The 23,044-nt window shown below is 42.4% G+C and overlaps 3 protein-coding genes across 7 annotated transcripts; 1 reads left to right on the top strand and 2 right to left on the bottom strand.

Moving 5' to 3' along the window:
- Positions 1-88: 88 nt before the first annotated feature.
- LOC130161909 (monocarboxylate transporter 7-like) lies at positions 89-9,393 on the bottom strand. 4 transcript variants are annotated; one of them, XM_056365291.1, is made up of 8 exons: positions 9,333-9,393; positions 7,949-8,103; positions 7,586-7,668; positions 3,403-3,642; positions 3,128-3,271; positions 2,880-3,008; positions 1,677-2,687; positions 89-1,092 (listed from the first exon to the last, which is right to left on the bottom strand). In XM_056365291.1, the coding sequence occupies exons 4-8, from the start codon at positions 3,638-3,640 to the stop codon at positions 788-790; spliced, it is 1,827 nt and encodes a 608-aa protein (XP_056221266.1). In that variant the 5' UTR covers positions 3,641-3,642; positions 7,586-7,668; positions 7,949-8,103; positions 9,333-9,393; the 3' UTR covers positions 89-787. The 4 variants fall into 4 exon arrangements, with proteins under 4 accessions (XP_056221266.1, XP_056221264.1, XP_056221267.1 ...); XM_056365289.1 differs by lacking the exon at positions 9,333-9,393 and having other exon boundaries at positions 7,586-8,319; XM_056365292.1 differs by lacking the exons at positions 7,586-7,668; positions 7,949-8,103; positions 9,333-9,393 and adding an exon at positions 5,227-6,610 and having other exon boundaries at positions 1,947-2,687.
- On the top strand, positions 4,945-15,115 carry arsg (arylsulfatase G). 2 transcript variants are annotated; one of them, XM_056365300.1, is made up of 11 exons: positions 4,945-5,141; positions 6,642-6,881; positions 7,167-7,402; positions 8,343-8,457; positions 9,063-9,209; positions 11,540-11,754; positions 11,854-11,934; positions 13,228-13,336; positions 13,572-13,692; positions 13,805-13,895; positions 14,022-15,115. In XM_056365300.1, the coding sequence occupies exons 2-11, from the start codon at positions 6,655-6,657 to the stop codon at positions 14,315-14,317; spliced, it is 1,638 nt and encodes a 545-aa protein (XP_056221275.1). In that variant the 5' UTR covers positions 4,945-5,141; positions 6,642-6,654; the 3' UTR covers positions 14,318-15,115. The 2 variants fall into 2 exon arrangements, with proteins under 2 accessions (XP_056221275.1, XP_056221274.1); XM_056365299.1 differs by having other exon boundaries at positions 4,946-5,085.
- LOC130161918 (WD repeat domain phosphoinositide-interacting protein 1-like) lies at positions 14,773-22,402 on the bottom strand. Its single transcript, XM_056365312.1, has 12 exons — positions 21,988-22,402; positions 20,657-20,739; positions 19,882-20,051; positions 19,685-19,781; positions 18,839-18,936; positions 18,613-18,705; positions 18,469-18,539; positions 18,110-18,217; positions 17,460-17,624; positions 17,253-17,360; positions 16,991-17,130; positions 14,773-16,208 (listed from the first exon to the last, which is right to left on the bottom strand). Exons 1-12 carry the CDS (start codon positions 22,062-22,064, stop codon positions 16,087-16,089), a joined length of 1,332 nt encoding a protein of 443 aa, XP_056221287.1. The 5' UTR covers positions 22,065-22,402; the 3' UTR covers positions 14,773-16,086.
- Positions 22,403-23,044: the final 642 nt, after the last annotated feature.

The raw sequence follows: 23,044 nt of genomic DNA on the forward strand, positions 1-23,044 counted from the left end.
TTGTAGTGCATCTGTTCTTCTTCATTATATTTTGCAGTGAACAGTTTCTTCCAGGTAAATGTTTACAAAAAGAAACCATTAGTCATAATTCACAGGCTCAAGTCACTGTTTCTTTATTGTGATTGAACACATTTTCATTACAAAAATAGTTTGAGTCTGACATCTCATATCACAGTGCATTGTCAGCTTGGCGACAGTTTGATTAAAAATAAAGTTTTAATCACATACTCCTGAGCTTTATGCATTCTCTATAACAGGTGTTACAGGATCTGTGCAATTTAGTGTTCGTGCAGCTACATTTGGTTCACAGTTTTTCTGGCTTTCATTACAGTATTGATCGCCAGTCGGTAATTAGTTTATCAGTGTTAAATCGGTGCATCTTCTCTCTGGAACATCTAAAGGCACCTCCATTAAGACACTGCATCACTCGTGGTCCATTTTGAACAGGTCCATACCTTTCAGCAATATTTCATACCACTGTCTGTTAAAACAGGATGACATCAAAAGCTAGTCACTCTTTTGAATTTTAACAGTACTGATTCTGGTAAAAACACTGTTTGGTACATTGGGTATGTAAGGCAAGAGTGCTACATACATATTGTGATCCAAAGGTTCCCAAGATTGCTCTCAGAAAACCAGATCTACAGAGGCATATGTTAAACACTTAATAATGGTCTTCTTCATTGTATTCGTGTCACTTCAGCTCTCTGGTAGCAGTAGTCTTTCAATAGCTTTTTATCCACTGTGTGGCTTGACCCTTTTATTACCCTTATCCTGCGTTATCAACTCAAGCAAATCGTATAACCTCCTGGACATCTCTTGTGGCACCTGCATGGTTGCGATCCAAGATGACTTCTGCTTTAGCGCAATCATGAGGACCGTCAGTTCTGTCCAGTTTATGCTCTCCACTCTGTTCCTCTGAGTCCTCATTCCTTTCAGCTATGTCTTCAGGTTGTTTTGAGTTTCTCTTCCTACAGAGTAATCCTCTCTTAGCAGGTTTTACCAAACCCAGGAACACGGCACTCAGAGCCATGCCGATTGCGCACGAGTAGAAGGCTGATCCGTAGTTCTTAGTGACATCCACCAGCACACCTGGGGACAGAGCAGAGGTTAAAAGGAAGCATTAGAGGAGCACTCTAGCAACTTTACAAATCAAGTTCAGTTTGCTCAACTCAACAGTTGTATAATGTCTTTGACTCTTTAGAGAGCTTTTTAAAGGAATGAGAAAATAACCCTGACGATGTCATGGTGATGTCATCAGAGTCATCTAGGCAAGATATGCATAGAGAGGGTCTAAAGAGAGACACTTTCAAGTTGCATTATGGGAGATGTAGGATCCAGTGGTATCAGAGCTTGGCCCATAGTAAGGACTAAAAATCAAGGTATCTTGTTCTCTGCTGCACCAATTTTTCTGTTTGAATCTTGTCTCTTGAAAGTCCTTCAAATTAACAGAAGTGCAAAACTAAAATGATGGAGTACACAGCACAACAGCTATTTCATTACAAAGCCCTACAAACCTCCTGAAACTCTGATTATACAGTATGTTCATTGTACCAAGATACAGTCAAGTAGGAAACATGGTGTTAATATGATCAAAATTATATTTTGGTCATCATGAAATAAGCATCTGTGTGTGTGATCTGAAGATAAACTTGTGATTAAAACAAAACTCTTACCTCCAAGTGGGGGTCCAGCCAGCCCAGCAAAGCTATGTATGAACACGTAGACCCCAGCAGCCGAAGACATCCTATCTATGCCCACCACATCATCCTCAGCCAGCATGGGGATGTGGGTGCATGCTAGTGTCCCCATAAAGAAGCCATACAAAGCGCAGCACACAGCCAGGCCATAGAACTCCGTAACCAAAGTAAATCCCACCAGATCCGCAGTCATTATGATTACACATGCCAGAAGAACAAGCAGTTTCTTCTTCCTGAACTGCTTACGTGTCAGGATCCATCCAATGGAGAATCGACCTAAGATTTCAGCCACAGCCATGGTGGAGAGCATGTAGGTGGCACTGTCCCGCTCCACGCCGCGACTCACACTCAGCTCAATGATGTAGAGTTGAGGGGCGAAGAAGCCGAGTGTGGCAAACAGCCCAAACAGAGAATATAAAATGAAGCTGCACTCTCTGAGGATGGAGAAATCTAGAAGTTTTGAATTCTTTGCAGATAGACTTTCATCCCGCGATTTATTGTCCTCATCTTTCATCCCTTGTTTCTCTGCGTCTTTCTTCTTTTTCCCCTCCTCAGTTTCAGGTTCTCTAATCTCTGCCTTACTGCTTTCCGCAAATTTCTGCTCCGTCTCTGAACTTGCTTCTTTGTGCAGTAAAGTCTTCTCCTCTGGGCTGCTGTCATCTGTGTCCTTTAGAGACTGAACACCAGAGTCTCCGGTGCTCAAAGAGCCTCTGGTTGGCTCATTGTCCAGACTGGATGAGGTATTTGGTGCATGTGAGGTCTTGTTCATCATAGAGTCCTCTGGATTTATGTCCTCTACATTCTCCTGTGCACTGAGGACATCCAGTTCCCTTGAGGACAATCTGTCAGTCTCTGTCTCGTGGGACGCTCTGGGTTTTAAAATGATTGGCCGAAGCAGAACGCCACAGATGATGATGGAGCTCTGCAAAGCTCCTATCACTGCCATGGTATTTCGCCAGCCAATATGGTCCCTCAGTGCAGAAAAGGCTAAGAGTCAAGAGGAGTTAATCAGTGAGTGTTCATCAATAAAACTAACTAATATAGAGTATAACCAGATTTATCCTTTAATATGGGTCAAACTTTACTCCTCATCCTTCATCTGAAGAATGCACATTGCAATAGACGGTTTTCCTGAACCCTAACCTCACACTTGTCTAAATGTATAGCTCTTGCACACACCTGGCGCCAGGGCAAACATGGACAGGGACTCTCCCATGGAAGCCACGGCTGTGACCAGAGCCCGTCGACGACTGAAGTATTTGGAAAGGATGGTCACAGTGGGAAGGAAGGTCAGACAGTAGCCCAGACCTGTGCAGCGGAAAAGATGCAAGTTTTTAAGATCTAATTCAGATAGACAAGCACAGCACATAATAGCAGTATGTGGTGTTCAAAAGGGGAGACAAAGGAACAACAAATCAATTACATACCTGCAACTAATCCATAGGTGATGTACATTTGATTGATGGAGTTGGTAAAGCTGGTGGCGATGGTACCCGTGGAAATAAGCAATCCTCCAATCATGACGACAAGTTGGAACCCAAAGCGGTTTGTCATCACAGAGGAGAGAGGCCCTGAGCAACAATGGTGGACAAACTGGTGTTAAGAGTAGGCAGTGGTACATTAAGTCCATCAATTTCATTGTCATTTCAGTCTATAGTCTCTACTTTGTTTTTGCAGGATCGCTCACCCTTGTTGTACTCACCATTGAAAGTCATCACAAACACGCAGATGGAAACAATCCACGAGACTCGACTGTTGGTCTCTCCAAATTCCTCCATCAGGTCCTGGAGGAAGATGCCAAAGATCTTGATGGTGCCATAAGTGAAAACCTCCACCAAGAAGAAGGCCACAGCCACCACCCATCCCCAGCCTCCATCAGGAGCCTCTGGGTACACGTTGGGCCCCAAGAAACGCAGTCCCTTGGCTCCACACAGTGCCATGACTGTAAAAAGAAATTGTATTTTTAGTGATTGGCAAAGTAAGGACTCACTAGGACTCACAGTGAGTGGCTGCACATCAAAACAATATTTCTGTCTCACATAAACAGAAAATATATTCTTAAGACATGTGCAGACACAGAGTCGAGGACAAGGCAGATCCTAATCAATAATTACAGCAATTGTTTTATTCGGAGTTTCTCTCCGTCAGCTCTTTTGCTTTGGAGTCTTTTCAGTAAGCAGGGTAACACATCCCGTTTGCAGCTACACTTTTTCTTCTTCTGCATAACTGATGCTTACTGAATCACAGCAGGGTGTTCCAGTCTGAGCCACTCAAGTTGTACAGAAGTTAAGAGTGCATAGCTTTTACAGCTTTTAGTATAAAATAAATCCTCATCCACTTAAATCCTGGTGCTCATCATGGTGCCTTTCACACCATTAAACTAGTTAACTTAAAATCACAGGTTTTTTTAATCTAGTTTGACCTTTTTCCCTTGTGCAACACTGCTTGAATCAACAAATGATCATTTCTACACCTGAATACATGATGGATTCTGTATAGAGTTTCCCAAGTGGCTCAACCTACCTAGGTTTGGTTTTATTATCTACAGTGTATTTTGTTTGACCCCCTAGTTATACAGAGATAGAAACGTGTTGTGTAATATTCCCCCCTAGTTTTGTCGAATTTCGCAATAGATGGTGGCTTCATAGCAGCTGTGCTGGTATGTTAAGCATAGCGTAAACTCTTTATTTCAGCTACTGACTTCTCATATTGCATGTCATACAATGCAACAAAAGCACTACTGTCTCCTTAAACCTGCTGTAAAGTTTACAAAAATACAACTGCTCTGTATGGTATTGTGTCACTTTAGCATCTAATAGAGCTGTATTTTGCAAATCGCTGTGCTGACCAGGCAAAAGTGTGTCATCATGCACACCTATATTTCTATATGCACAAGCAAAATAGTTGCCGTGGACAAATGACTGTAATTAGTGTACTAATGCAATTTGAATACTAGTTACATTTGCACAGCACTTTTAAGTCTTAATGATAATTAAAACGTTTCGGTTTGCAAAAAAAGTGGTTTCATTGAAAGCAACTATTATCACAGTATTTTTAAATTCCATCATACCATTCCCTTTAGTGTAATAAGGAAAACGCAAACGCGATGTAACCGCATGTTTGGGGTTGGAAGTCACTGTCAGTCAATGTTAAATGTTTTAATTTGTTCATGTTAATTTTAAAATAACGAATTTGTTTTAAAATTGACAATGTGTTACCTTTATTTTTTTTTTTCATTAACAGTGGAGGGAGTGAGTGGTAATATTTTGGCCCGGAACCATATAGCTCGGAACCATATGGTTCCGTCCCCTCGGCTGACGCAACCATTAGTCTAACTGCTGCTCACGTGGTCGGTATGCCACTTTAATAACTGCTCAGATACCTCGTAAGTACCTTAAGTCGCCTGTTTGAGCTACATATTTAGTTCAAGACGTGTTGAACGTAAGTCCCGCTAAAACATGACTTTAACTAGAGCAAAGATACTGGATTATAATGAGACAGTTGATGCTCCAGGAGTGTCGCTCACCTGTGTGTAGCTAGTTTCAGACGGTTCCTTTCCTTCGCTCCTCACTGTTGCTCCTGTAATCCCGTTTGTGTCGCGCGCTACTTCAGTTAATTAACGGTTGAGCTCTCCGTACACATTTTTATTTAATTTTTTTTTTTTTACGTGTATACGAACACAAACATTCGCTCACATGGAGACTCCACAGACACGCGTTAAAGCGAGCGCTGCCTGACACAAGCTGGCTCTCATGAACACCCTCCCTCCTCCCAACAGACACCCACAGGGAGAAGCAGGATAAAGGGAATCTGGTTACAGCCAGTCCTCCCCCCATATCCGTCTGCAGACCCCTGACTGCTCCCTTTTACTGTGTGTGGGGGGGTTTGGACACAGACTGGTGTGTGTGTGTGAAAGAGAAAGAGAAAGAAAGATTGTGGATGAGTATTGCTGTGCATTGAAGCAAAAACAAACAAACAAACAAACAAAAAAAAAAACAATGATTAATTGTCTTAACATTTAACAAAACACAATTTCTACATATAATTTGTGTGTTTAATGTTAATTAAAGGCTGCGCTCTGTTTGGCGTCAGTTCTACAGGTTATTGCACTTCTCATTATTCCACCATTGTTATTACAATCCTCATTGTGCAGTGACTTTTGATCGTACAGTATGATTTTTTTTTTTCTTTCCCCTTTTCAAGTGATTGTACTTTGACATGATGTGGCAGCGATACTTCTATTCGGCCATCGTTTACTGTCCAATTCACCAACTCCACAACCTCCCCACACCTAAATATTCTACCACAGTCTGGTGGAATGACAGTCACCTCTGTCACATCTAATGGGACCGTCAACTCCCAATGAATTATTCACTTTTTTGTTTTATCTTCCAACTATGAATGCTGTTTAGTTTGATCAATATTTAGACTCGATCAAGAACCATGTTTCTTGTTTACAGGGGCATTTAAGAAATTTGATTTACTAATGAAAGGTTTCTAAATGATTTCCGTAACATGTATTTTGAGTTGTGTGGTCACTTCGTTCTGTTTGGAGTTGCTTTGTGAAAAACTCTTCATTGTGTTGTGCATTTCTCCAATAGAAACGTCCAGTAAAGCTGCACTTCTGGCTCTGGTACAGCTTAGCATTCAGGAGTTTAATCTGACCTCAAACCTTTACCTCATCATTTCTTTATGTTAACGTTACACATAGAGCTAGTTGGTGATGTAAATGGCTGTTGCTGTTTATCATTATGTGAACCAATTTGGTTTCAGGTGCAAACAACATTCACCCTCTACCCCTTCCTTTAGCAGGTTGAATATAGTTTTAATGTCTTTAAATACCGAAAGTGAGCTGAGAAATCAAACAGAAGTGTTTCACAGATGTCAGTTTGTATTACAAGTTGACCGGGTCTCCCTTCAAACCTATGTGATACTTGGCAGGTTTTGACCCAAAATGGCCGAGGCTTTCACCCTGTTTCTTCTGACTGGGATGCTGCTGTGTGGACTGCTGCTCCACACGATGTCTCAACATGGAGCCAGGGGTGATAATGGCAGTAAGAGGCCCAATTTTATCATCATACTGGCAGATGATATAGGCTGGGGTGACCTGGATGCCAACCGGCCTGAAGAGAAGACAAACAACACACCTTACCTCAACCTGATGGCCGAGCAAGGACTAAAGTAGAGAATTTATTAAATACCATATCATGTTTCCATGTCATATCATCAGCGTCTGATGTAAATCCTATTAACTGACTTGATCTGTGATACCTTTGCTTTTTAAGTGAAAGCATTAAGGTGATGAAAGCTGGTTATGTTTGGAAAGATGTTGGTGTTTCAGTCTATGACGAGTGAGACGGCACAGAAAAGGTTATATATGAATAACAATATATTTTAGATGCTATATCCTCCTGTCAACGAGGTAGAGTGTCATTTCTCCATAAAAACATTGTTCTTTTTTTCTAGATTAACAGATTTCCATTCCCCAGCCTCAACCTGCTCCCCGTCCCGAGCTGCCATCCTGACAGGCCGCTACGGCCTAAGAAACGGGGTGACACATAACTTTGCAGTGGGCTCTGTGGCCGGCCTGCCTGTCTCTGAGGTGACATTGCCCCAGCTACTACAGAAGGCGGGATACTACACCGCCATGATCGGGAAATGGCATCTGGGCCACAACGGACCATATGGTCCAGCTAACAGAGGTAAGCGGGAGCTTGAATCTGTCGGGACCCAACTGAACTGTCACAGCCTCATTTCTGAAAGATTTTGTGTGAAATTTGGTTAAAATTCGTTCAAACATTGCACAAGGAAAGAAAAAAATCTCTCTTCTTTTCAAGCGAAAGCAAAAATATAGAGATTGGTTTCAGGTATGAATGTTTCTTTACCTGTATAAGAATGGACAAATTAAAAAATCCATTTATTGTTGATCTGTGGCTTCTGTTGCCTCTTCTGGTGTCCTTTAGTAAACCTACAGTGCAAACAAACAACCCTTTGTAAACATAAGAGACAAATAAAGTTATCTATACCTCAGTAACCCAGATGAGGAAACTGCTACAGCCAGTGAGGTGTAAATAAGATTAGATTATGTATGGATTATATGTACATACACTACCAACAAATTCAATCAGCAACAGAGGAATTGCTGATTCAAATACAACATGTAATCATTTAATTCCATTGATCAGTTGAAGGATGCACATGACACATTGAACTGAGATAGGAGCTAAAACACATGCACCTATACTTACGTTTCTATTGCGCAGCAGCTTTCAGGTTCAGAGCTATGGTGTCATTCAGTCTTTCCAGACTTTTCCAGCCACTTTGAGTCCCATCGGCCTCGCCGCAGGGAACAGACAAAACAGCCCAGATAATCAACTTCCTGCAGCTGTGTCTTGTGAGAATGCTGTGATCGTAGAAGGACAGCGTGAAGCTCACGGCGTGCGCATTATGCCTTCCGAGTGAAATTCATTTCCTCCTGTTTTTTTTTGCAAAGACACAACTCCAAGCCGTGATGTTTAAGTGACACAAAGTGATATCTCTGCGCTTTCTAAACGTATGGCCCCATGACATCGATCTTAGTCCTTTCTAATTGAACCTCATCAGCACTTACAGAATTTGCATTTGTCCTTGTTTGCTGGACAGGTTTTGACTACTACTTAGGTATTCCATACAGTAACGACATGGGCTGTACTGACATACCGGGATATAACCTGCCCCAGTGTCTTCCGTGTGACACACCTGGACCTCAGGTATTCAGGTGTGGCTCTGTGCTCCTACTCAAACAAATATGAAACTCTCACACCATATTTGAATTTTCTCTATAGACAAATGTTGTTCTGTTCGACATTCAAGTGCATACTTGTTTCTGTATGTACATTTCTCAAACAATGAAGACTGAGTGCATGACATTTTTACCAGGGGAATTGCAAAACACAAAAAAGTTTGTGTGTTTGATAGGAATATAAGTAATGGTAGAAAATACTGTAAATGGATGTAGCTGAGAAGTATTAGAATTTGACATTCAAATTCACCAGTTCTGTTTACCTCTGTCCATGTTGGGGGTTTTTTTTCCCCTGCACTTTCCAAGACCATGAAATATTGAAACGTAAGTGTAGGATGTAAAAGTTTCATATCTGTGGAAAAACCGAGGATGAGTGAGTGTGAGTGCACATGTAGGTTAGGAAGTTTAATTTACTACCTTTCTGATTAGACCACACTCTACATCCCTACACCTCCCTAACTAATCCCAAACCCTTTCACCACTCGACAGCCTTACTTACACAAATACACACCCACACTCATATCATTTATTTACATGCCATTATGTGTATGTTATTATGCTCTGCTATTCTCATGTTCAAGGTTGAAGAGGAGCGCACATGAAGGCTGTTACTCCAAAGTTGGCCTTCCTCTGATTGAAAACAGCAGTATTGTGGAGCAGCCGCTCAACCTGTGGACACTAACAGAACAATACAAATCTGCTGCAACCAGGATTATACACAAGGCAAGGTACAATACAGCTGCAGAGATTCATAAAGTATAAAAAGGATTTCATATTTGACAGGCTGCTGCAGTATAAATAAGTTTGTGAGCATTGAGACATAACATAGCAACAGAGCATAGTTGTACAACCTTTGTTTGAGCTTCTCTCTGTCAGTTGTGTTGTCCAGTGACTCAGCAGCCAGAGAAACCTGGTCTGTCAAGTCTCTGTAGAGAGAGAAGCAGACACCCAAACACACTGGGGAATCTTTCAAAATGTCCACTGCAACCCGATCACGGCAGGACCAATGAACTTTATTTTGGAGGCTATAATAGTGCAAGTAAAAGTCAAGGTCAGTAAAGATAGTCTGGTCTGTCACTGTTTCCATGCAGAACTCCCTGATTTTGACACTGTTTAGAGTCTAGTTGTTTTTGCCAGTGTTCAGCTGCTCTGAGCAAAGACACTTCACTGTGGTTCATTGGAGGGAACATTAGGAGGAAAATCAGCAGCAGGCAATAACATTTGTACCCACCTGTGGTTCATTGCCTTTCAAATGCATTGGTATATGACCAGAGGCTGGGAAAATGATGACCACCAATCTGTGTGTCCTCCATGTTTATATGTCACCCCATTCCCAGTGATCACATTCTTTTATGCGTTTTAATGAAAATAGTGAAATTCTGTGGCTCGTATAGATAAGCTGATGAATAGCAGGCTGAAGCTACACATGTTGGTGTCAGTGTTTTCATGGGCTGTGCTAATACAACCCTATATTCCTAGTGTTGTATTGATAACAGGATAACCTACCAATACAGTATAATACAGTCCAATATAATAGCCTTACACTAAGTACTGCCTTTGTGCCTTAGTTGATTAGTTTCGATTTAATGTGTCAACGAGTTGTTGATCTTGCTTTATTTTGTGGTGTTAAACTAATATGAAGAACATTTTAATTATTATAAAAACTAAATACACACTTCCAGGCTTATTCACTGTAATTGCACCGTTTGTTGATATTCCAGAAAGAAGATAGGAGCTTTCTTAATTTGCCTATATGGAGGTGAGAATGCTGGTAGTAGTACAGTGCATAAAGTATATGTGTGTGTGTGTGTGTGTGTGTGTGTGTGTGTGTGTGTGTGTGTGTGTGTGATAGTGTGTGTGTGTGAGTGTGTTTGTGTTTGTGTTGGAGCGGCTGGAGGGTGGGGAGGGGATGATCCCCGCTGTTTGCAGCTGTGTGTGAAAGACAACATGCCTTCATGCCGCGGGTATCGGTCATGTGTTTGTCAAGACGAAACAGCATGCAGGCTTTTATTCAGTGAGGTCATTTAAAGTGACTAATGCTGTTTTCCAGATATGCTAGAAAGTTTACATTCCTGCAAAGAAAAACAAAATGGCAACGTTCACTTTAAAGGACCAGTGTGCAGGATGTAAGGGGATATTTTGGCAGGAAGTCAATTATGTTTTCATCAGTGTTCAATCACCTGAAACTACAGATTGTTGTGTTTTCGATAGCATAGAGTCTCTGTAGGGAGGGGGTCCTCTTCCACGAAACCTGTCCTGTTGCACTGCCATGTTTCTACTGTCAGAGCAGACAAACCAAACACTGGCTCTAGAGAGGGCCTGCTGTCTTTTTACATTGAAGGCCACCGTAGCTTCTCGTTCATGCTTGGAAAGCGCGGGGTGAGGAGAGGAGCATTCAGTTGGTTGCAACCTGCAACCTCACCGCTAGATGGCACTAAATCCTACACACTGGTCCTTTAATGTAGGAAACCTGCTCCAATGTGCACATTCATACCCTACGGACGTCACATATAATTGTTTCCAACACGTTTACACAAAATATAGTTCAGTATACTTCACTTTTATGTGTTAGATGCCAGTGTTGCATGTTGGCAAATATGAAGTTTTCATCTGGGGAACGCAATGTTGTTCAAATCATTGGCTGAATTTCACGCTTTCTGCGTTATTTTTCTGAGCTTGACTGCGAGTTGACATGAGTTTAACAGGCCTTTTGTCAGAGCAGACGTGATGATGTCATGGTAGCAGGAAAAGCACAGCTGTAACTAATAACACTGATAATGGCGGCTTTCCATTACAGTGTTTATCTCCAGGATTAATATAAAGGATTGTTATTATTAATGTTATTCCTCATGTTGCTGTGACAAGTCAAAATGTCTAAAAGAAATCTGCACTGTGGGATAATGGTGGTCTATGTTTGGAGACTAGTGTGAGAGTAGATACTTTGTTAGTCAAGAGCTTGCCCTTTTGCTTTAACACAGATCTGCTTATGAGCAAATATTGATTCAAAGAAGCATTTGTCTGTATAAACTGTCCGACACTTTATTCGTTGTCTTTTCAGGGAGCGAGGAAAGCCCTATCTGCTTTACATAGCGTTGGCTCACATGCATGTTCCCCTGGCGCCCCCGCTCCCTCCAGGTGCCCCAGCCGCTGCTCACCACCCAAACGACGGCAGAGTGTACAGTGCCAGTCTGCGAGAGATGGACGGCCTGGTGGGGGCAGTAAAGAGCGCTTCTGATGACACAGACAAAAACAATACTCTCATCTGGTTCACTGGTGAGACCGCTGGATGGATTATGTCTTTCTTTTTACACTACAAGTTTGATTGTTGTTATAGAAAATAATCACAGTCTCATGTGTGTGCATTGTGTTTAGGTGACAACGGTCCTTGGGAAAAGAAGTGCCAGTACGCAGGAAGTGTAGGACCTTTCATGGGAAAGTGGCAGACAAGCAGAGGTATAAAAAATAAACTTCATGGGACACTGAAAAATGCATTCAGGCACCTGTGGATGCTTTGTTACCTGCTAAGGTGAGGTATCTGAGGGGGATCGTTTGGCTGTTGCTTGCTGCCTATTTTGACATGGTGTTAGCTGGTAGCTGGTGATATTGTAAACACAACATGCTTGGGAGGTAGTGGACAGGAACCCTGCATTGATCGGGTCCTTTTGAGTCAATCAGATCAATCGGGTCCGATTCCAGCGACAGGCTAGTAACCAAAGCTTGCAGGACATCAGCATCCCTGCCACTGAGGAGGAAGCAAAAGGTAGCACCTAGCAACAGGGGCGGGGGAGTGATGAGAATAGGCGGCCAAGGAAAGAGAGGAGTGATGGACAGAAAGTCAGAGTAAATTGGCTTAGGGCAAACGTTAATTCAGATCTGATAGGTGCAATGGAAGGGCTGAAATGGACAGGTGAGAAGATTTATTTTATGAAAATAGCATGGAAAGGTATTTTGGAGAGTAGAAAAAAGCAGCATTAGAGGAGGTAAAGTCAAGGCGGCAGCAGGAGAGAGATAGGCTCGTCAGAGTGGAAACAACTCTGAAGGCAGTGGGGGAAGGTGACAGATAATAAAACATTAATGTGCCGCAAAATGATCTCAAAATTTGACAGCTGGAAGGATTAGATTCATTCAAGGAGGAACTTATTATGTGCTTCCATCCCTCCAAATCCAAGCCAATGGATAGGCGAGGACCCAACGTGTCCTTTATGTTCAGGTATGGCTTCACTTTGGCTCATTCAGGGTGTAAAAGTATCCTGACTCAAAGTCGATACACCTGGAGAATTAACCAAGTGCTGAAGTGTCTAGCTGGAGCCGTGGGAGTAACAGGTAAACTCATGAGGCTGAACAAGTTAATGAATCAGGCTGCAAGCCACTTTGAACAGGCAGGATGCAAGGCAGCTAAATTAAGGGAGGGATCGGCAAATAAGAGTAGATTTAGAGAAACAGCTTGACCTCCCTCGGGTGATAGCTACCACTAATCTAAGACCAGATCTTGTGTTGTGGTTATAAACACAGTGATGTGTATTGTGTGGAGCTGAAAGTATCGTGGGAGGGAGGCAGGAGAAATGGCCTATAAGAGGAACAAGCTTAGATATACAGAGGTGGCAGTGGAGGGAGAGGAGCGTGACTAGAAACCTAAAGTCCGTCCCACACGTGGTGGTTGGCTTAAGTGTGTATTGATAATTGTACTGTCCGTCATATCACTGTGAATCCTCCTTTTCCTAAATTGAGGATTTGCTGGTGTGTCAGGTGGAGGCTCAGCTAAGCGGACCACCTGGGAAGGAGGTCACAGGGTGCCGACAGTGGCCTATTGGCCCGGGAGGATCCCTGCAAACAGCACCAACTCCGCCCTGCTCAGGTACTAGGTGCTCCCATTTCACCAATACGGAGAGACTCCAACACTATCTAATACTAATGCTATCTTTATTGTATAGGTGGTACTTATACATGAGGAGTCCTCACTAACCCCCTCATGCTTACACACTGTTAGTTCACGAGGCAGGAAGATGCTTTTGGAGACGAGGAAAAATGTTTATCATAAATACCAGTAGCTTAACAGAAAACATTATACATGTCTTTATGCTCTCTTGCAGTGGTATGGACATCTTCCCAACTCTTCTGTCTCTGGCAGGGGAAACACCTCCCTCAGACAGACGTTACGACGGCATCGATGCCACAAATACCCTCCTGCATGGTGAACAGACTGGGCATGAGGTACTGACTAGTTTTCGTTGTCAATCTTACTTCGGTGTATATAAATAATTGTCCTCATGGTGTCGGTGGGGGTAATGTTTCAGACATTAGTTCTTTTCTTCTTTCTTTGCAGTTTCTTTTCCACCCTAACAGTGGTGCTGCGGGGGAGTTTGGTGACTTGCAGACAGTTCGAACAGGGAAATACAAAGCTTTCTACATCACAGGTACGAGTCAAATACAGATCCTATGTGTCCATGGCGAGTTCATATTGCAATTTATCACAAAGCAAAACATTTAAATGTGACACAAAGGGCTAAAATGTAATAAACACCATCCCCGTCCCCTTGCAGGTGCAGCTGAGTCATGTGGTGGTGCAACAGGAAGGCAGGAGCTCCATGACACACCATTGATATTTGACCTGGAGCGTGATGAGGCCGAGGAAACCCCCCTGGAGGTTGGGACACCTGAATACCAGGCAGTAGTAGAGAGGATCGCCCGCAGGAGGGAGGAGCTATTATGGGACATTGCCACCGACACGTCTGCGTCCGCAGCAGACTACAGCACAGACGAATCAGCAGCGCCCTGCTGTGACCCGGGACAAGCTGTTTGCCGCTGCCACCCGCGCAGCCAACGGGGCGGGAACTGACGCACTGAAACACTCACACAAAAGGGCAAGAGAGAAGCGCACAGATGGAAGCAAACAGATGTGGAGACAAATATCTCCTTTGGATGTGCTCAGCTGTTTGTTTGTAGAATGTGTTGTTTGGGGAGGTTCAACGTCCAGATGTGCAAACAAGCAGAGAGAGCAAAGAGAAGAAGAGGCCAAACTCTGTCATTAGTCAGGGGGCAGAGAGGAGGTCAGGGTGAAGTATTTCTAATGATTTGAGGAAACTAAGATCTATCAAACCAACTCTTGCCACAGTTTATAGATCAGTTTGTTGGGATGTAATTAAACATAAGAAAAACACACTGTTCAACAACTAGAGTTTCAGGGTACAAATACATCATTTTGTTATTATTTTGTTGAACATTTGATGAGATTTAAACATTCATGATGTAAATCATGCCGTCTTAAAATCAAAACCAGACAGTGCAGAGAGGTTGAATCACTTCCCAGCTTTAATGAGTCTCTGTGGTAAATGTCCAGTACTGAACAGCTCAATGCAGCGTAAGGGTGTCCTAACAGTGCCACCTTTTGGCAACTGAAACGGTATTACCATGTTACTTATTACAACAGTACTATATATAAATGTTATATATACATTATACACACAGTAAAAATCCTCAATATATAATTACGCATGGTAAGTCTATGCGTTGATGTGTAATACTTAAAACATTTTTTTGCAAAAGAATATTTAATACATCAAAGTAAAAATGACTATGACTTACATGTTAACATATTCAGCATCGTGTCGTAAATAAAAAGGTCTTCAGGATATCACTGAAATTCTCGGACCTGTAACTTTGTCACGTACAGCTCGTCATCAAGCTTTTCACATTTATGTGACTCTGCAGGTTTTTAGTCTCATCTATCGCTACCATGATTAATATCGCAGCCGCATCCACAAGTCATGTAATGCTTACTGCATGTAAGGTGATTTAAATAGTGTCTCACACTTATAACATCTTTTCCTTTCTCGAGTGAACTGCTGCTCTCCTGTCTTAAGGTGTGATGCATTTAATGCCCATTGATAAGCTCCCAACGACTGACAAAAATGCCCTGATGAGAGATTTTCCGATGATTTGGAAGTGACAGAAAAAGAAGGCATGTACATAAAAAATTATTACTTTTTTCTGATTATTATCAATTGCATTTTGGCTCATAAGAAGCTGCTAAAATTGCCTCTCTGGTGACTTCTTCATCTCTCTCTTTAGAGCATTTTTGTGAATCTGGCGCCTAGTTACTCTACAACATCTGTCGTCTCCTCCGTGGTATATTCAGTCTGCTCAGTCATACTCTGCTGGACCAATCACCTGCTCATCTGGTTACTACCGTTATAATATTGTGCAACAACAATGTCATTATTCTAAAAAGTATTAACAATTTTTATGGTGTAATATGGGAGTTAACTGTGAGACTCTTGAGACAGGCTTTGAATCTGTCTAAAGATAACAGCTTAAAATGTTGTTTTTTTTTAATGATGTTTGAACCTTCCACTCATTTTTTTTAGTGTTTTTTTTTTTTTTTCATATTTCTTCCTTATTACAAAAAGTGGGAGGGATGCAGAATAGAGACACACCAGGAAGTAGCACTCTGGCACGTTTTGACCCTAGGCCAGCAGGGGTACATGTGGGAGGGTGGGGGTGCCACAATGTCTCAACACGTCAGCAATATTTTTGTCCATCCTCGCTGCTTGAAACAAGTGAGTCTGATTGTTACGCAGGGACGGGAGGGTTTCACCGGGGGTTTGGTCAGTTACTCTGGTTGCCCACTGGTGGAAACTCGTTCTCGTCATCAAGACAGACGGGGCCCTCGGCGAATTCATGCTCGGGGATGACCTCGCCCTTCTGGGCTCCGCCGTCCTCAGAGTAGCCTGGGGAGAGAAGAGGACAGGCAGAGATGGGTTTTGTTCCCTCCCGCTGCTGATAACATCCTCGTGTCCTCTGTAAGTCCCTCTAGCATCAGCTGCTTTTTATGCTTTTTTTTTTGTTGACAGGTTTGATTTTGATGTACAGGCTTCTGCTCAGATTAAACTCACAAAACCTGAGCAAACTCTATTATAGGTGCTTTAGATGAAGTTAATGAGCTGATAATCACTGATTATAGTGTAACTCTTCACTTCCCCTGAAGAAGACATCTTTACACATTACTTTTTTTTTTACCTCTAGTCCTCTAAATTCATCGTCCCATTTACTATTTATATCTTTAAGTTCAATATATTATTGATAATCCTCTTGTTAAACTGCATTAGATAATACTGATAATACTGTAAATAACCTTCATAATGTAACATCTGCTGAAAATGTGGGTTGTTTTTTGTTTTGTTTTTTATAATGAGAGGTTACAGCGATTGCTTTCAGATATTTCTCATCTGCCAGGTATGAACCATTTTAAAGTTAGAATTAAACCAAAGGATTAATATTCAGGAAATACTTCCTGTATAACATTGTAAGCTCTTACTTAAGGGCACTTTTATTTGCATTTGCATGTGTTTGCAGGTTTCAGGAGTTGCAGAACAGCAGTCGTTAAAACATCACACGTGTAGTGTAGGGGCTAGAAATATGTAGCCTACAGTAGGTTTAAAGAGTAGCTGGTGAGTAGTTCAGGATGCCAGTGTTACATGTTGGAAAGGTTTTACGATTAGGACTAGCCTACCCATGAGAGTGGTGGAGGAGGGTGGGGTTGAAGGGAGTGCCACCGTGGCAGCGTATGATTGGCCGGGCGGTTGGGGAGAGACATCCTCTGGTTTGTCCTCTTCCTTCTCTTCCACCTGCTCCTCACTGGAGTCAAACAGCCTGCAGGAACAGAGCAGACTGAGACTTAACAACATCACAACACCCAACACCTACAAAAAAATCATTCTACCTTTAAGCAGATATTTATGTGTGATACAGCCCATTAAGACACACACACACACCTGTGTTTTTGGACAAGGACACACTCGCCTCCATCCTGTGGATCCACATTATAGATGTAGAGAAACCCGTCTGAGGACGCCACCAGCAGGCGAGGGAGCTTCTGAATTCTGACCAACAAAACACAGGAGATGTGAATGAACCTGCTCTGTCTCTCCCCCCCCCCCCCCCCCTCCCTCCCTCCTTCCCTCTCTCTCTCTGCGCCTTACGTTGCCAGGGCGCAGATGTTCTTCAGGCCGAACATGTTGAGTCGTACAGTCGCGAAGGCTCTGTCCTGATGCATCATGTCGGACACCTGGGTGGGCAGATAGGTGCTGGCTGCTGTGAACATTTTACCCACATATGCTGACCATGTAGGAGACTCCTCCTCTGGACTGGAAGGAAAACAACATCAATAAATCATTACTGGAGGGTTTTTTTTTCTGTCCAGTTGAATTTTACATAGTAAGGCTTTTTTTTTTTTTAAGCTGCTGGGTTGCTTTACGTCAGAAATACAGCAGAGGGTGCTGGTCATTTGATGAATTGTCCTTCCCTGAACCATGAGAGGTTCAGAAAAGGACAACACAGAGAAATCCCATGTCATTGTAAGATGCTTTGGAAAACAGCATATACAAAATGAAAAATGTAATGTTAATCTTCAAAAGGAAAACATTTTACCAGAGATAAAAAAAAAAATCCTTTTTAAAAGAAACATCTTATTTTGACCTGGATGAAAGTACCAGCGAAAACCACATCAGTAGTACATCATCATTACCAGCACACTGAAGCTGGTCAGTCAGTGAATTGATTTTTTTGATCTACAGAAAACAAATCACTGACTTCATTCATCAAGTGGAAACAAACCGAGCTGAGTGTTTACCTGGGGCTGTGCTGCTCCAATTTAAAGATATGGACCGTCTCAGTGTTGCTGGAGGCACACAGGAACTGGGCATCCGCACTAAAGGACAATGAACTGATACTAACATATCTGACACACACACACACACACACACACACACACACACACACACACACACACACACACACACACACACACACACACACACAGAAGAAACAAAAACAGGCAGTAACAGTTAAGATTAAATGATGTTTTATTGAAAAAAGGATGGATGACTTGAACACATGCAAAATCTTTTTTTTTGGTCATCTTGTTCATTCTCTATCCATAGTTTGATTGTTAATAGTTTCTGATTTAACTATATGAAAAGGAGCGCTAACCTCTTCATCCCTCGCCGGAATTCAAACAGTCTCTGTCCTTCAGGAATGCTGAAGACTCTGATAACCGTGCCCTGTGAAGCAGAAAACAGTTAGACTGCAGGGAAATAAAACAAAACAAGGGATAAAAGGGAATCAAGTCCTCACCTTCTCTGAAGCGCTGGCCAGTTTGGTGCCAGAGGCACTGAAGGTGAGGGCTGCCAAGGGACTGTCATGGGCTTGAATCAGCGTCACAGTGCTCTGAAAGGGCAAACAAGTGTTTTTTTCTAGTGACATCAACTCTGGGCTGCTTTTCCCAACGGGCTTTTCAAGTGACATGACAACAGCTGTAATTTTTCCATTGTTGCTGTGTTAGAGTTTAATGCAGTCTCACCAGGTTGTTGGCATCATAGATTGTGATCTCTCCGATGGTGGCATTGCCGGGGTACGCCAGGTAGGAGTTACTGTGGTTGATGGAGAGAGCGCACAGACCTACGAGGGAGTACAGAGGATAGTTCAGGCTGTTTTCTGTCTTTTTTTTCTTCCTTGTTTTTCTTCCTTGTTTTCTTTTTCTTCCTCTTCACACTCCTACTGCACCTGTCTTGCCAGTTGCTTCACAATGGAGCTACATATTTATTATCTATCTAATCATCAGCACAGTGAAACAAAGTCAGAGAAACTTGTATATTTATGTGTCTTTGCCTCCAACAGGGCTGGATCTTTTCCCTTAAACACTGGGTCTTTTCTTTGCACCCAAAATGTGAATATGAACACACACGTCTCAAAACCGAGCAAGTTGTGAGTCACTAGGTAATGTTTTTTGAGTTTACTTTTAGAGGTGTTTTTTGCTAGATTGCTAAGTAATATTTAAGTAATGTTGCCTGTCCATAAAACCGTGCTAGCTAGCTCAGACAGAAGCAGACAAGTTATACTAATCTTGCATCAGCTGTGTGGTTTCGCTGCTACCGCCTTACTTGGTCTGGGGTGACCTGTAGCTTCTGGTGGCTAATGTTAGCAAAGTATAGATAGATAGATATTGATCTACAACTAACATTACTCTTCTACTGCTCCACTATGTTTTAGACTTTACCATTATCCTGTAAATGAAACTTACATAAATTACATAATGTTGCTTTAAAGTGAAGCAATTAACAAGATTATGGTCAGAGTCCATAGGAACGAATGCACACACCATCTATACAATCTATATGCAGATGTGTGTGTAACAGCTTAGGTGTACCTGAGGGGTTGGTGGGTGTGTTGAGCAGGGTCTTGAGTAGTTTCATGTCTTTGATATTGTGGATGTAGATCGACTCCTCCAGGCACACCACCAGCCGCTGAGGTGACAGTGACACAGAGATTAGCACGAGAAAATATATTAGACAGCACAAACCAGGAGGATTGCAGGCGTGGAGAGAGCTACTTCCTGTTTATTACCTGTCTGTTCAGCCTGACGGAGAGGATGTTGTTGGAGTAGCTGTAGTTACAAATCTCCGTACCCTTCTTGAAGTGGTAGACGTTCATCCGCCGTGGCATGGACAGGCTGACCACCACCACCAGACTGCTGGAGAACAGCCGCTCCACTATGTACACATCTGGACACTCACCTAGGGGAGGGACAACAGAGAGACATCGGATACAGCTGGATACTTCTACGCAGTAAAGCTATGGAAATTTAATTATAAGCTCATACACCCGCTTCTTCCTCTTCTCTTAAATTCCAATTCAACCTCCCCCACTTCAACAGCTCCACTGCTATTATACACAGTGCATTTTGCTAACTACCATCCACTTTAATTACATATGAATACAAACTGCCAGGCAAAGAAGGTTATTGAGTTCAAACTTCCTTAAACTGACTCTTTCTCTTTCAGTGCAGCTGCTGAGGATTAGAAAACTGAGCGTTCCTCTGTGTTTACCTCCCTGTGTGCAGCAGAGCAAACATGCTGTGGCCTGTCTGTACTGTTGTATGACCAAGGTGAACCTGACCACAGCTCAGATAATACTATGTAGACTTCTGTCACTCAGCAGTTACGTTATCTGAGGCAGGGGATGCTGGTTTGTCACAGTGTACTTACTATGAGCATGACAGGACTTTTGTAAATACACCCACGAACATGTATATTCTACTTGGTCAATATGGGAGCTGTCATGTGGCATCACACACTTAATGTTGCTGAGAGAAGAGACTAAAGAACAGGTCCCTTCCTACCTCCCTCATGGATGCAGTCCAGTTTGTCCACAGCTGTGACTGAGAAGAGCCGGTAGCCAGTCTTGGTGCCCACTGACAGAGAACTACAATAAAACCACACACACAAACAACAAAGACCATCTTACCAACCACATCCGCCACTGTTTAGATGTAAAATACCTTAATAATACTGTCCAATGATTTACTGATACAAATACAGTCAACTATTTGTGCAGTTAAATAATGCCAGAAAGCTTTTTGTTTGTTTGTGCAAGAACAAATGACTGAATGGTCAGTAAAAGATTAAAAGTAGATGATTATCCATGCATACTGCACACACCCAGGAGGTGGAATCTATATAAAGGATGCTATATGCCACCGGCCTTATGACACTTAGTTTCCATTCAAGTCATTCGTGTGGAATGAGTGTCATTGGTGTACTGGTAGCTTGAAGGCAGCCTATGGCTACAACTGATAAGACGTGGTTACCAGGTCAGATCCAAGCTTTGCTTCATCCCAGGAGGTGCTTGGTATATGACATGATTTCTTTCAGTTTATCTTATCTTGTTCAGACAACACAGCTGTTACACATCTTCCATTAAAATTGCCCCAAAGAAGCTCATCATATCTTATCATGGCTGAAGATGAAAAAAAAACAAAAAAACCCAGGATGACAGAGATAAGGCCAGGTTGAGTGTTTGGCCACCTGCTTAGTTTTATGAGCAGAGCCAGAGGAGATGTTTGTATAAGCAGACACACCTGTAACAGAAGAAGTCAGCGCTGAATTCATCTGTTAATTTGTAGTTTACTACCTAATACTCTAATAATAGAAAATTGACATTTACAGCACATGTATGATTGGTCAAAATTAGTGGGGAGTCATACAAAATGACACAGAAACTTTAAAAAAAATTATCCTCAGAAAAATGACTCATTGGCTCCCACTGTTGCATGTTAATTATTTATTGTATATTAAGTGTCGTCATGCCTCAAGGTGGAGGTAAGCAGGAGTCATGCATGAGACACTTTGATATGTACATTGTCTTAAGCTGTGTCTTATTACTCAACAGCCAGAAGTTTGGTTGCTAACTGTGTAGTTTAATGTGCAACAGGCCTAGAAGATTAACACAGTGGCCTACTTCACTTTCAGTTGTTAGGGACTGATCTGGAAGTTTTAATAAGGCATACATAAGCTTTGAACGCACACATACAACTGTCTACTCGTGGGCTCTTTTGAACAAGTAACAAAAATTGAAACCACTGGGTGTGAATGCGAATGAAAACAATTATGCAATAGTCAGGTGCATCAAGGAGATTGAGTTCATGCTGGGCCCGGCCCGCAGGTCGCTTACGTGGTGTCCTGGTTAAACGAGGCACAGATGAAGCCTCGGTGCACTCCGGGCCCGTCCGGCGCGTCCTGGGACTCCATCCGACCCGCCAAAATTCGCTCTCCTCTCGCTGACCGAGGTCGGAGGCCTTCGGCTCGGGTCGATCCCCGCTTCCCCTCCTCTGCTCCCCGACTCCAAGCGCCACGCTCACACTCTTCAGGGAGAGGAATGTCCGGTCAGGCTAGCTCGGGTGGCACACATCACACACCGAGTGAACTATCCCGAGTCTGAACGGCACAAAAGACAGACGATTACACCTCCTTAATAGCCCCGTTTCTCTTCAGTCAGTCGACAGTGTTATTATTGTGTTATTAACTTTCAATATTCACACAGCAAAACAAAAACAGCTGATGGGAGGATGCGTCACTCTGAGCTCCATCACGATTGGCTGATGGTAACACGTCGAACCGTCCTCTCGGCCATTTCTATTGGTCGAGCTGCTGAAAGCTTGTGATTGATTTGACACAACAGCTGTCACTCAAATAAGAGCCGCCTATTTAGAGGAAAAAGCTGTTTATTGGCCAATTACACGCTCAGTCTTGTCACGAGGAATTGTTTTGATGATTTCATTGGATAAAAGACGTGTATCAGGCTTTTTTGCTGCGGACACATCAACGACACGGAGTGATGTGCAACTACTGGACAATGTTTTCTGTTGTTGTTTGACAAAAAAAAAAAAAAAAAGTCATTAAGAGTTTAAAGATTTTATTTGTTTTTATTTTGCTTTATTAGATAGATGCATTTACTTATTTACTGTACTGTACTGTACTTTACTGTACAATTTTGAAGTGCTTGTACTTCACTTAAGTATGTCTATTTTATGCTACGTGTAGGCAACGCTATATTTCAGTGGGGAATACTGTACTTTTTTCTCCACTACATTTACCTGACCCCTTTAGTTAGCTGTTACTCTGCAGATTTAGATTTAATATGCAAACCATATGGCCACCTTATCAGATAAAGTTTGCTGCATCTCGACTAGCCCCGCTCACACTTTAATGCATCGGTAATGACAATCCAA

This window comes from Seriola aureovittata, chromosome 21, assembly GCF_021018895.1.
Source record: "Seriola aureovittata isolate HTS-2021-v1 ecotype China chromosome 21, ASM2101889v1, whole genome shotgun sequence".
Taxonomy (NCBI): domain Eukaryota; kingdom Metazoa; phylum Chordata; class Actinopteri; order Carangiformes; family Carangidae; genus Seriola; species Seriola aureovittata.

Bases quoted from the DNA above. Each gene is read 5' to 3' on its own strand.
- LOC130161909 (XM_056365291.1), bottom strand. From the start codon at position 3,640: ATGGCACTGTGTGGAGCCAAGGGACTGCGTTTCTTGGGGCCCAACGTG. The intron at 3,272-3,402 runs GTGAGTACAACA...ATTGTTGCTCAG, and splicing joins GTTTGTGATGACTTTCAATG to GGCCTCTCTCCTCTGTGATG. The intron at 3,009-3,127 runs GTATGTAATTGA...TCCGCTGCACAG, and splicing joins CACCTATGGATTAGTTGCAG to GTCTGGGCTACTGTCTGACC.
- arsg (XM_056365300.1), top strand. From the start codon at position 6,655: ATGGCCGAGGCTTTCACCCTGTTTCTTCTGACTGGGATGCTGCTGTGT. The intron at 9,210-11,539 runs GTACAATACAGC...TTGTCTTTTCAG, and splicing joins AGGATTATACACAAGGCAAG to GGAGCGAGGAAAGCCCTATC. The intron at 13,337-13,571 runs GTACTAGGTGCT...GCTCTCTTGCAG, and splicing joins ACCAACTCCGCCCTGCTCAG to TGGTATGGACATCTTCCCAA.
- LOC130161918 (XM_056365312.1), bottom strand. From the start codon at position 22,064: ATGGAGTCCCAGGACGCGCCGGACGGGCCCGGAGTGCACCGAGGCTTC. The intron at 20,052-20,656 runs GTAGGAAGGGAC...TCCCTCCCCTAG, and splicing joins GGACTGCATCCATGAGGGAG to GTGAGTGTCCAGATGTGTAC. The intron at 17,361-17,459 runs GTAAGGCGCAGA...TTTGTTGGTCAG, and splicing joins AACATCTGCGCCCTGGCAAC to AATTCAGAAGCTCCCTCGCC.